The sequence below is a fragment of the Pempheris klunzingeri genome, chromosome 6, assembly GCF_042242105.1.
Source record: "Pempheris klunzingeri isolate RE-2024b chromosome 6, fPemKlu1.hap1, whole genome shotgun sequence".
Taxonomy (NCBI): Eukaryota; Metazoa; Chordata; class Actinopteri; order Acropomatiformes; family Pempheridae; genus Pempheris; species Pempheris klunzingeri.
In genome coordinates this window covers 27,274,368-27,287,494 of record NC_092017.1, presented here as the reverse complement: position 1 = coordinate 27,287,494, position 13,127 = coordinate 27,274,368, and the positions used below count along the sequence as shown (strand labels likewise).

The following is a 13,127-nucleotide window of genomic DNA, read 5'->3' as shown; positions in this document are numbered from 1 at the left end:
TAGTGCTCACAAACATCTGTAAACAGACTTTGATATGTAGAATTAAAAAACAATCACATTCCTGCTCTAACAGTATTTAAAGTATCTTTTGTGTGTGTAACATTCAGCATAAACTGATTTTTACCACACAGTGCAGTTTGCTGACACAGGCTTACACCCAAATCACACAGAGAAACAACTCAAGGTTAAGTACTGAATAAGGGAATAGTGGTAGTTAGAGAAGTTGAACCAAAGCACGTAAGGAGACCCAAAGATGAGGGAGTGTAGGGTTTCCTCCCCTTTAGGGCTCTGTCTCTGCTGACTGGATGATCTGTGCACCAAACCAGGAGAGCTGAGTCTAAACCACGGCTCCTCCCCACCTTTGATGAACCAGTCAGATAGTTGCACATTTTGAGTATATGACATTGTGTCATGCTAAACTAGCTCGCTCTCTTCTGGGACGTTGGCTGCAGCTAATGGTTTACCAACTGTGGTTTTCAGAACAGAAGAGATCCTCATACAAGCCATTTTGATTGTCCAATATTTGGAATAAATGTTTGACTGAGAAATAGCTGATCTCTGAACTCCTCTTCTGCAAATAAACGAACATGCCGACAAGAGGCCTGAAAAAGGCAGATGTGAAACTCTATGGACTCATACATCCACAACCTTCAACTGAGTGACCAGCGGCAGACGATTAGAGAGCAGCTGGTGAACACGGTCGACTATTTAGCAGCTGGAGAGACACATATTGAAACAGAGCAAAAGCAGCGCACCACAGAGTCCAACAACAGATAAACCAGGAAGCCTTTTATTCACATACAGCAGAGAACCTCATTAGAACAGTTTGAACACTGAAGAACAGCTTTCACTAAATAAATCAGCGATTACAGCTAAACTACCCATGCAGCAAAGAGGAAAGATGCTTTATTTATTTATAACTACGCTTGCTGACAGATCATGATTTAGATATTCTTAACTACTGTGGTGTGTGGCTGAATTAGCTGTAGCTAGATGTGTCCAATAAACTGGAAAATCACCGTATATTTGCTTCATTAGATGGAGGAGTGCTTGTTGTTCTAAGTGCAGTTGCTGTGGTTAAAATTAAACTCAAATGCTTTAAAACTGTGAGAAACAAGCGAAGACATGTTCTGGCTTTTTTATAGCTCTGTTACACTCTGGTCTTGGCTCTAAAGGACAAAATGCACAATGAGACCAAACAGTAAAGGGCCAACACTCAGCTTGGCAGTCCAGGCCGAGTTACAGAAGCTGGTTCCACAACATTGTAGTGTACTGGCGAAGTTAACATCGTGAACATAAGCAGCTTGTAGTTGGTGAGCTTCACACAGGCTTGCAGATGCACAGCCAGTGAACAGATGGGTGCTGCCTTCTGCTCTGCCGTCGACCACTGTGGATGACAAAATCACTGTTTTACAAACCCACTTTGAACCAGTTATTTCAAAGTCCCACATGGAACACTTGAGGGCAGGAGTGGTACATTTTGTGACACAATGTAAAAAATAGAGGTACCATAGGAAATTGAAGTAGTAAAAGAAGAATAAAATGTACACATCTAGAACAAGCAGCCAAATTTAGCTTAGCTAACATGTGTGTATGTGCAAGTATGCAGTGTGAATATGAAAAATATGCCCCATGAAGTCTCACCAGTTCCATTAATGCAGCGGTCCTGGACTCCTAAACACTTTATTGTCATGTTGCAGACGTTATGCAGGGGATCACTGCAGCCAAAACACTGCAAGCCGTTTTCATTTGTATTTGCATCTTGCATCTTGGAGTCTGAGACAGGAGACACAAGGTTTACAGAGACACTGAGAACTGTCTGTTGGAAAGATGGCGCCATGTGTCTGTGGGCGTTGGCAGCAGTATTGGTGTACAGCAGGCAACACGTTCTCTTTAAGCTTCATCATTTGATTACTTATCCACAGAAAGTTTCAACAGTTCAGATATTATATTCTCAATTATCATGAATCAAATTAAAATATACTTACGATGGAAAACTTCATTGCAGCCGTCTGTGTTGCAGCAATGAAAAGATACAGCCAACAAAGCAAAGCCAGTTCTGTATGAGAGTGTCTGACCATGTAGAGCACAGACAGAGGACACCGCACAGGAACTTTGGGTGTTCTGTTTGACCTCCTCAGGCTCATTTACTGAGAAACCTAAGAACATATTGGTAAATGTTAAAAAAAAACACACACACAGACCAATAATGCATGAAATGACTTGATCACAACAGATTTATTTTTCATATTTTTTACCCTGAATGTGAGCTGTCATACACCTCGCATCATCAAAGCCATAAACTACTAACACATACCACATCCTGCCACATGTTTTCAGCTGAGCCTGCTGACTTTTTCACTTCCCTATAATCTTTCAATAATCTTCTTCATATAATCTTTTTCTTCCTGTACCTCTGACCCACTTACTGTATAAAGACACACAGAGAAATCAATAAAATGTGCTAATATTCTACTCTCGTCAAAGTTAAGTTCATTAGGTTTCTGTCACTGCATCTGTGGACACAGGAGACGTTTTGAGCTTGAAGATTTCAGAACTCAACATTTCAAATGTTATTAACAAAATGAAACGTGCTGGTGAATGATCCTTTGCTTGGTAGACAGCTGCCTCTGGAGACAAAAGGCCTCATACATCACTTTTACATATGCAGTAGTGCTCACAAACATCTGTAAACAGACTTTGATATGTAGAATTAAAAAACAATCACATTCCTGCTCTAACAGTATTTAAAGTATCTTTTGTGTGTGTAACATTCAGCATAAACTGATTTTTACCACACAGTGCAGTTTGCTGACACAGGCTTACACCCAAATCACACAGAGAAACAACTCAAGGTTAAGTACTGAATAAGAGAATAGTGGTAGTTAGAGAAGTTGAACCAAAGCACGTAAAGAGACCCAAAGATGAGGGAGTGTAGGGTTTCCTCCCCTTTAGGGCGCTGTCTCTGCTGACTGGATGATCTGTGCACCAAACCAGGAGAGCTGAGTCTAAACCACGGCTCCTCCCCACCTTTGATGAACCAGTCAGATAGTTGCACATTTTGAGTATATGACATTGTGTCATGCTAAACTAGCTCGCTCTCTTCTGGAACGTTGGCTGCAGCTAATGGTTTACCAACTGTGGTTTTCAGAACAGAAGAGATCCTCATACAAGCCATTTTGATTGTCCAATATTTGGAATAAATGTTTGACTGAGAAATAGCTGATCTCTGAACTCCTCTTCTGCAAATAAATGAACATGCCGACAAGAGGCCTGAAAAAGGCAGATGTGAAACTCTATGGACTCATACATCCACAACCTTCAACTGAGTGACCAGCGGCAGACGATTAGAGAGCAGCTGGTGAACACGGTCGACTATTTAGCAGCTGGAGAGACACATATTGAAACAGAGCAAAAGCAGCGCACCACAGAGTCCAACAACAGATAAACCAGGAAGCCTTTTATTCACATACAGCAGAGAACCTCATTAGAACAGTTTGAACACTGAAGAACAGCTTTCACTAAATAAATCAGCGATTACAGCTAAACTACCCATGCAGCAAAGAGGAAAGATGCTTTATTTATTTATAACTACGCTTGCTGACAGATCATGATTTAGATATTCTTAACTACTGTGGTGTGTGGCTGAATTAGCTGTAGCTAGATGTGTCCAATAAACTGGAAAATCACCGTATATTTGCTTCATTAGATGGAGGAGTGCTTGTTGTTCTAAGTGCAGTTGCTGTGGTTAAAATTAAACTCAAATGCTTTAAAACTGTGAGAAATAAGCGAAGACATGTTCTGGCTTTTTTATAGCTCTGTTACACTCTGGTCTTGGCTCTAAAGGACAAAATGCACAATGAGACCAAACAGTAAAGGACCAACACTCAGCTTGGCAGTCCAGGCCGAGTTACAGAAGCTGGTTCTACAACATTGTAGTGTACTGGCGAAGTTAACATCGTGAACATGAGCAGCTTGTAGTTGGTGAGCTTCACACAGGCTTGCAGATGCACAGCCAGTGAACGGATGGGTGCTGCCTTCTGCTCTGCCGTCGATCACTGTGGATGACAAAATCACTGTTTTACAAACCCACTTTGAACCAGTTATTTAAAAGTCCCACATGGAACACTTGAGGGCAGGAGTGGTACATTTTGTGACACAATGTAAAAAATAGAGGTACCATAGGAAATTGAAGTAGTAAAAGAAGAATAAAATGTACACGTCTAGAACAAGCAGCCAAATTTAGCTTAGCTAACATGTGTGTATGTGCAAGTATGCAGTGTGAATATGAAAAATATGCCCCATGAAGTCTCACCAGGTGCATTAATGCAGCGGTCCTGGATTCCTAAACACTTTACTGTCGTGTTGCAGACGTTATGCAGGGGATCACTGCAGCCAAAACACTGCAAGCCGTTTTCATTTGTATTTGCATCTTGCATCTTGGAGTCTGAGACAGGAGACACAAGGTTTACAGAGACACTGGGAACTGTCTGTTGGAAAGATGGCGCCATGTGTCTGTGGGCGTTGGCAGCAGTATTGGTGTACAGCAGGCAACACGTTGTCTTTAAGCTTCATCATTTGATTACTTATCCACAGAAAGTTTCAACAGTTCAGACAGGCTTTATATTCTCAACTATCATGAATCAAATTAAAATATACTTACGATGGAAAACTTCATTGCAGCCGTCTGTGTTGCAGCAATGAAAAGATACAGTCACCATATCAGAGTCAGTTCTGTATGAGAGTGTCTGACCATGTAGAGCGCAGACAGAGGACACCGCACAGGAACTTTGGGTGTTCTGTTTGACCTCCTCAGGCTCATTTACTGAGAACCCTAAGCACATATTGGTAAATGTTAAAAAAAAACACACACACAGACCAATAATGCATGAAATGACTTGATCACAACAGATTTATTTTTCATATTTTTTACCCTGCATGTGAGCTGTCATACACCTCGCATCATCAAAGCCACAAGTCTGAAGTCTTGTATAATTGCTTATTCCATGTAGACACTGAAGAGCTTCAGCTGCAATTAGGGAAAACATGTGAATGTATACAAAAGAGGTTGATTCACATTAAACATTATTGAAGTCTACAGGTAAAAAGTGAGCTCCTGCAACCATCTTTACATCCATCTTTACTCACATTACATTTATAATACCTGCAATAAGCCTTCTTTAGGAGGCGTAGAGTTACCTGTGCTGGAGAGGGTCCAGATGAGCGTGAGAGACAGGATCAGCTTCATTGTGAGTGAGGAAATGTTCTGGTCAGTGGTTCCACTGTGGTGCTGCACCTTATACAGTGAGGCTTGGTTTAAAAAGAGGAAGAGACTTTTTTATGTTCATCATACTTTGAACTGATCAGTTGGAATAATTTTATAAACTTGAGGAAGAAACGGAGCATACATGACAAAAACAACTACAAACAAGACTAGTCAGCAGTTTTATCATAATCTGCAGAGAAAGGTTTGTGACATTCATCTCCCTCTTTTGGTGTTTCCAAAAGCACCTATACATTACAGTTATATTGGATGTGTTGCGGTAGCCAATGCACATGACTGACAAATCACTAATAGTTCCACATACATGTGAATTTAGTCTAGTTTTTTTGGGGCTTACTTTATTTGTTATATCTGACGCAAAAGTTTTTCCTTTTCTTTTTTTCTCTCCCCAACGATGTTTTCAGTTGAGCCTGCTGACTTTTTCACTTCACTTCCAGAGCTCTGTTCTTTGTTCAGTTCCCAGATCTACGCAGTTCAGTCTGTCTTCAGATAGTCATTCACAGAGCAGAAACATAGAAACAATGAACACAACAATCATCATGCTCCCTAAATGCACATGCCAGACACCACATATCAGACACCACAATAGTTCCACCCCCCCCCCCATCCATCCCGCACATTAGCAACTTTTGCACTAACTTCTTGCACTGAAATTCTGCACTACACCTCCCTCCACTGTATATACTGTTGTCAAAGAGTTCTATATTGTTTATATTGTCCTGTTCTTTCCTTCTTTGTCCTGTTCTTTCCTTCACTGTACATAGACAGTCAAGTTTTACGAAGTCAAATTCCTTGTTTGCCTGTTCAAACTTGCTCAATAAAGTTGATTTGATGTTTGATGTAAGTCACCAGTCCAGTACAGGAGGGTTTCTCTCTCTGGCATGAAATCTGCATGTGTCATACTTGCTCTTGTTATGTCTCGTTGTGTTTGGAAGTTTTTGGTGTCATCATGCTTTTGAGTCCTCTCTGGTTCAGTGCCTACACCTGACAACACTAAAGGGTTTGCAAACCTCAAGGTTTCTGTCACTGCATCTGTGGACACAGGAGACGTTTTGAGCTTGAAAACTTCAGAACTCAACATTTCAAATGTTGTTAATGAACCAAATGAAACGTTGTGTGGAGCTGAATGAGAGTCTGGCTCTCCAACTGATGCTTTAGTTTTCCCTTTAATGCAACCTTGTACTAAACACACCGTAAGAGCTGATGGAAAGAAATAAAAGGAACAACTTCAATCTTTTCCTGACCGATGCAAACTTTCAAACCGATGCCAGCAAGAGGGCTCGTATAACGACGTCCCCTTCATTCACAATACATATTATTCCATCTAATGAGTTACAGAACTAAACTAGGATACATCCTGAAATAAAGATATATGTTGTCATTCTATTTCTGTGTGATTTTTCCTTACCTCCAGGACAACATAAGTAAAAAGCAGCTCATCTTACCCCACTCTCCCTACATATTATTCCATTTAATAAGTTACAGAACTAAACTAAAATGTGCAAGATATAAAATAAAACACAGACAAACCTTGTGCCCTCGTCAGCCAGGTGCTGAACAATACTGGTTGTGAACGTAATCCGCAACTTTTCTCGTTTTCCTTTTTTAACTTGGCCTTCAAAATAAAAGCACCTGTTCGTAAAGGTAAAATGAATTTACCATAAAAGGAACATTGTTTGGGTCATTTACATTGTGCTGACTTTGCTTGGTAGACAGCTCCCTCTGGAGACAAAAGGCCTCATACATCACTTTTACATAGGCAGTAGTGCTCACAAACATCTGTAAACAGACTTTGATATGTAGAATTAAAAAACAATCACATTCCTGCTCTAACAGTATTTAAAGCAGGAGCTGAGAGTTGCAGTATCATGCTTCAAACTTGTGCACTGCTAAACGTGCTCATTGTAGCCATTAATCCTGACTTCCTTGATAAAAAAAAAAAAATCAGCACAAATTGTTTTATTCATTTTTGTTTTGTAGGTTAAAAAGTTTTATATATTGTCCTCCTGAGTTAATGCTGCTGATCAATTTGAATTTATTATTATTTATTGATTTTATTTAATTTTATTTTTCAGTATCAAGCGGTTAAATTAGTCGGTCAAAAATGTTTATAGTTTAAATAAGGATTTAATTTTTTTTTAATTTCAGGCAAATTGATGCACTTTAAATCTTTTCTGTTACAGACTAAAAAACGATGTTAATAAAGCTATTCTTTGTTGTAAGTTGATCTATATTTCTTTCTTTTTTCTTTTTGTTGTTTTCTTTAATGTTAATAAGGATACAATGTTATGCAGAGGTGTACTTATAACAATTTTATAGACAAATGATACTATTTATAGTTTTGAAGTCTATTTTTTCTTCTTCCCGGGGGGGCGTAACAGAAAATAATTGAGAAGCACTGATTTAAAGTATCTTTTGTGTGTGTAACATTCAGCATAAACTGATTTTTACCACACAGTGCAGTTTGCTGACACAGGCTTACACCCAAATCACACAGAGAAACAATTCAAGGTTAAGTACTGAATAAGAGAATAGTGGTAGTTAGAGAAGTTGAACCAAAGCACGTAAAGAGACCCAAAGATGAGGGAGTGTAGGGTTTCCTCCCCTTTAGGGCGCTGTCTCTGCTGACTGGATGATCTGTGCACCAAACCAGGAGAGCTGAGTCTAAACCACGGCTCCTCCCCACCTTTGATGAACCAGTCAGATAGTTGCACATTTTGAGTATATGACATTGTGTCATGCTAAACTAGCTCGCTCTCTTCTGGGACGTTGGCTGCAGCTAATGGTTTACCAACTGTGGCTTTCAGAACAGAAGAGATCCTCGTACAAGCCATTTTGATTGTCCAATATTTGGAATAAATGTTTGACTGAGAAATAGCTGATCTCTGAACTCCTCTTCTGCAAATAAACGAACATGCCGACAAGAGGCCTGAAAAAGGCAGATGTGAAACTCTATGGACTCATACATCCACAACCTTCAACTGAGTGACCAGCGAGTCCAACAACAGATAAACCAGGAACTATTTTATTCTTATTTATCCTTATCTTGTTTGCTCTAGCCATGAGCATGCTGGTGAAGGCAGCTGAGACGGAGTGTAGAGGCTCCCTATCAAAGTCTGGAATTCGACAGCCCCCATCCGCGCCTTCATGGACGACCTCACGGTGACCACTACATCAGTGCCGGGATGCAGGTGGATCCTTCAGGGCCTGGAGAAGCTCATCCGCTGGGCGAGGATGAGTTTCAAGCCAACAAAATCCAGATCCATGGTCCTGAAGAGAGGGAAAGCTGTGGATAAGTTTCGTTTTGCTGTGGACGGCGTGTCAATACCATCTAACACTGAGAAACCAGTCACTAGCCTAGGAAATGTTTTTGACTGCAGCCTCAGAGACACAGCGTCAGTCCAAGCGACCATCAAGAAGCTTGAAGCCTGGTTGTCTAAAGTGGACAAGTCTGGCCTACCCAGCAGGTTCAAGGCATGGTTATACCAACATGGCATCCTGCCCCGTGTACTCTGGCCGTTGCTGGTCTATGAGGTGACTTTGTCCATTGTAGAGACCCTGGACAGAAAGATCAGCTCCTACCTCCGAAGATGGCTGGGTCTCCCACGTAGTCTCACAAGTGCTGCTCTGTACGGGAGGAGCAATAAACTCCAGCTTCCCTTCAGCAGCCTGGAAGAGGAATTCAGGGTTTCCCGCACATGAGAGGCACTAGCCTATCGAGACTTGAGTGACAGCAGAGTGGCATCAGCAGGCATAGTGGTGAAGAAGGACAGGAAATTTAGAGCTCAAAAGGGGCTGGAGCTTGCGGAGTCCCAGCTGAGACACAAGGCGCTGGTGGGCTCGGTGGCCGTCGGACGAGCAGGGCTGGGAGCCATCCCTCAGCCACGGTGTGACCTGGCCCAAGGCAAGGACAGACGCCATCTTGTCCTGGAGGAGGTACGGGCAGGTGTTGATGATCAGAGGACCAGCAGGATGGTGAGCATGCAGCAGCAGGGGGCTTCAACAAGGTGGGAAGGAGCGCTGGAGAGAAAACTGACCTGGAATGACATCTGGAAGGCAGAGCCACAGCGGATCAAGTTCATCATCCAAGCTGTCTACGATGCTACCCAGTCCATCTAACCTGCACGTCTGGGGAAAGAGTGACCTTCCAACGTGTCCTCTCTGCCCAGGACGGGGCACATTGGAGCACATCTTGAGCAGCTGCCCAGCATCCCTTGGCGAAGGACGGTACTGTTGGCGCCACAACCAGGTGCTGAAGACAGTGGCCAAGACCATCTCCACTGCAGTGGCCAACAACAGACAGACCCACACAGCCAGCCTACTCTCATCGGCATCAGACTGGGAACTGCGGGTTGACTTGAGCAGGCAGCTCAAGTTCCCAGAGCATGTAACACTTACCTCTTTGAGACCAGATATGGTGCTAACATCTGTTTCCTCTAAGCAAGTTCTCTTGTTGGAGCTAACAGTCCCCCGGGAGGACCGCATGGAGGAGGCCAATGAGCGCAAGCGGCTCAAATATCACGAGCTCACAGAGGAATGCCGGAGGAGAGGCTGGAAAGCCCGCTGCGAGCCAATAGAGATAGGATGTCGAGGCTTTGCTGCTCGCTCCCTCAGCAAGATCTACACCCTGCTTGGCATCACAGGGGCTGCAAAGAAGAGAGCCATCAGGTCCACCACAGAGGCTGCAGAGAAAGCCTCGAGGTGGATCTAGATCTGGATCAAAAGGTCCGAGAAGCGGGCCAACGCTGCTGGGACACAAGTCGGGGTCTGATCATCCCCGACTGGGTCGCCTGACGGTGTCCACGGATGTATGCATACACCTTATATATGAGTAAAGCTTTATTAGGATGGTTTGAACATCACAGAACAGCCTTTACTAAATAAACCACAGACTACAAGTTTACTAAACTACTGTAGCATCAGCTCATCGTTCACATACAGTTGTGCTTTAAATGAAGGTGGAGAACAAAGGTAAGAGATGAAAACACCTAACTGGAGGACAGCTGGGTGTCGTAGTTCCTCTAACTAAGCATTTGTACATAAACAGAAGCACTCAAACAGACGCTGATGGATTCATGTAGAGAAAGTGAGGGAGGGAGATGGAAAACTTTCCTCTGTCCTCTTCAACCACCACACTTCCTTGTTACTCGCTTACATGTGACTGAATTAACCAATCAGAGGCCAGAACAACTTCGCTTCAGGTAAAACTACAGAGGTAGATTCTGGACAATATCTGAACACTACTAAAGATATTTAAACATGTAAATATGTAAATTATACCTCTAAACACTAATATGTAAATAATTAGCTTGAAAGCACTTGAAATATATTTTTATTTGACTTTGAATTAAAACTTTTAGGGGCTTGTCCCTCCAGGAAGGTTCATCCTCCTCTTCTGCATCATCAAGTTTCTGCTGCCTGAGGTTTTCACTGAGCAGCTCACAATAAATGCACAGATAAACCAGGAAGCCTTTTATTCACATACAGCAGAGAAAATCAAACTCAAATGCTTTAACACTGTGTGAGAAACAAGTAAAGACATGTTCTGGCTTTTTTATAGCTCTGTTACACTCTGGTCTTGGCTCTAGAGGACAAAATGCACAATGAGACCAGTACAGTAAAGGACCAACACTCAGCTTGGGAGTCTAGACCGAGTTACAGAAGCTGGTTCCACAACATTGTGGTGTACTGGTGAAGTTCAAATCGTGAACATAAGCAGCTTGTTGTGGGTTAGAGAAACCGTCACACAGGCTTGCCGATGCGCAGCCAAGGAACGGATGGGTGCTGCCTTCTGCTCTGCCGTCGACCACTGTGGATGACAAAATCACTGTTTTACAAACCCACTTTGAACCAGTTATTTCAAAGTCCCACATGGAACACTTGAGGGCAGGAGTGGTACATTTTGTGACACGGTCTTATTTATATTCAACGAACTTTATTATTCATTCCAACACACGTTTACACACGGGGTGGCACTAAATTACGCTCTCAAGTCCCGGTTTAAGCCACTATAAATATATAGAACACAATGTAAAAAATAGAGGTACCATATGAAATTGAAGTACTAAAAGAAGAATAAAATGTACACATCTAGAACAAGCAGCCAAATTTAGCTTAGCTAACATGTGTGTATGTGCAAGTATGCAGTGTGAATATGATGAATATGCCCCATGAAGTCTCACCAGTTCCATTAATGCAGCGGTCCTGGACTCCTAAACACTTTATTGTCATGTTGCAGACGTTATGCAGGGGATCACTGCAGCCAAAACACTGCAAGCCGTTTTCATTTGCATCTTGCATCTTGGAGTCTGAGACAGGAGACACAAGGTTTACAGAGACACTGAGAACTGTCTGTTGGAAAGATGGTGCCATGGGTCTGTGGACGTTCTCAACTATCATGAATCAAATCAAAATATACTTACGATGGAAAACTTTGTTGCAGCCGTCTGTGTTGCAGCAATGAACAGTCACCATATCAGAGCCAGTTCTGTATGACCATGTCTCACCATATAGAGCGCAGAGAGGGGACGGCGCACAGGAACTGCGGGTCCACTGGTAGACCCCGTCAGGCTCATTTACTGAGAACCCTAAGAACATATTGGTAAATGTTAAAAACACACACACAGACCAATAATGCATGAAATGACTTGAGCACAACAGATTTATTTTTCATATTTTTTACCCTGCAAGTGAATTGTTATACACCTCGCATCATCAAAGCCACAAGTCTCAAGGTATGTACTGGTGCTTATTTCATCTTTTGCATGTAGACACTGAAGAGCTTCAGCTGCAATGAGGGAAAACATGTGAATGTATACAAAAAAAGGTTGATTCACATTAAACATTATTATCTTCAGGTAAAAAGTGAGCTCCTGCAACCATCTTTACATCCATCTTTACTCACATTAAATTTAAGAGTTACCTGTGCTGGAGAGGGTCCAGATGAGCGTGAGAGACAGGATCAGCTTCATCGTGAGTGAGGAAATGTTCTGGTCAGTGGTTCCACTGTGGCGCTGCACCTTATACAGTGAGGCTTGGTTTAAAAAGAGGAAGAGACTTTTTTATGTTCATCATACTTTGAACTGATCAGTTGGAATAATTTTATAAACTTGAGGAAGAGACGGTGCATACATGACAAAAACAACTACAAACAAGACCAGTCAGCAGTTTTATCATAATCTGCAGAGAAAGGTTTGTGACATTCATCTCCCTCTTTTGGTGTTTCCAAAAGCACCTATACATTACAGTTATATTGTATGTGTTGCGGTAGCCAATGCACATGACTGACAAATCACTAATAGTTCTACATACATGTGAATTTAGTCTAGTTTTTTTGGGGCTTACTTTATTTGTTATACCTGACGCAACAGTTTTTATTTTTATTTTTTTCTCTCCCCAACGATGTTTTCAGTTGAGCCTGCTGACTTTTTCACTTCACTTCTATAATCTTCATTTTCTCTCTGTACCTCTGACCCACTTACTGTACAAAGACACACAGAGAAATCAATTAAATTGGCTAATATTCTACTGTAGTCAAAGTTAAGTTCATCCATCTCTTTGACAAAACAAATGAACTTGTGCACATCGTTGTGTTTGTGAAGATTAAATGATTTCAGCTCTGAGAGTCACTCAACATGACAGTTTCACTTTGCTACAAGATAGAACAGGTAACAGGTGCCGACCAGATAACAGAAGTGGAGAAAAGACACCCAGACTCCCTGCTCATCATTCTGGGGGATTTCAACAGAGCAAACCTCACCCAGGAGCTCCCAAAGTACAGACAGCACATTAAGTGTCCCACCAGAGAGGCTCACACTCTGGACCACTGCTACACTGTGTTAAA

The 13,127-nt window shown here is 42.0% G+C and overlaps 1 protein-coding gene and 1 long non-coding RNA gene across 3 annotated transcripts; both read right to left on the bottom strand.

Moving 5' to 3' along the window:
- Positions 1-774: 774 nt before the first annotated feature.
- LOC139203280 (uncharacterized) lies at positions 775-12,358 on the bottom strand. Its single transcript, XM_070832974.1, has 9 exons — positions 12,207-12,358; positions 11,967-12,071; positions 11,707-11,871; positions 11,467-11,592; positions 3,850-4,058; positions 2,259-2,355; positions 1,989-2,159; positions 1,645-1,776; positions 775-1,387 (listed from the first exon to the last, which is right to left on the bottom strand). Exons 1-9 carry the CDS (start codon positions 12,253-12,255, stop codon positions 1,170-1,172), a joined length of 1,272 nt encoding a protein of 423 aa, XP_070689075.1. The 5' UTR covers positions 12,256-12,358; the 3' UTR covers positions 775-1,169.
- LOC139202359 (uncharacterized) lies at positions 4,316-6,843 on the bottom strand. Of its 2 annotated transcripts, none has more exons than XR_011584357.1 (5): positions 6,815-6,843; positions 5,200-5,310; positions 4,934-5,029; positions 4,664-4,834; positions 4,316-4,447 (listed from the first exon to the last, which is right to left on the bottom strand). It is a non-coding gene; the product is annotated as an uncharacterized lncRNA (long non-coding RNA). The 2 variants fall into 2 exon arrangements; XR_011584358.1 differs by lacking the exon at positions 6,815-6,843 and adding an exon at positions 5,622-5,774.
- Positions 12,359-13,127: the final 769 nt, after the last annotated feature.

Excerpts from the sequence above, each read along its gene's own strand:
- LOC139203280 (XM_070832974.1), bottom strand. The coding sequence starts at position 12,255 with ATGAAGCTGATCCTGTCTCTCACGCTCATCTGGACCCTCTCCAGCACA. Across the intron at positions 12,072-12,206 it reads CTGGACCCTCTCCAGCACAG|CTGAAGCTCTTCAGTGTCTA; the intron begins GTAACTCTTAAA and ends CCCTCATTGCAG. Across the intron at positions 11,872-11,966 it reads TATAACAATTCACTTGCAGG|GGTTCTCAGTAAATGAGCCT; the intron begins GTAAAAAATATG and ends ATATGTTCTTAG.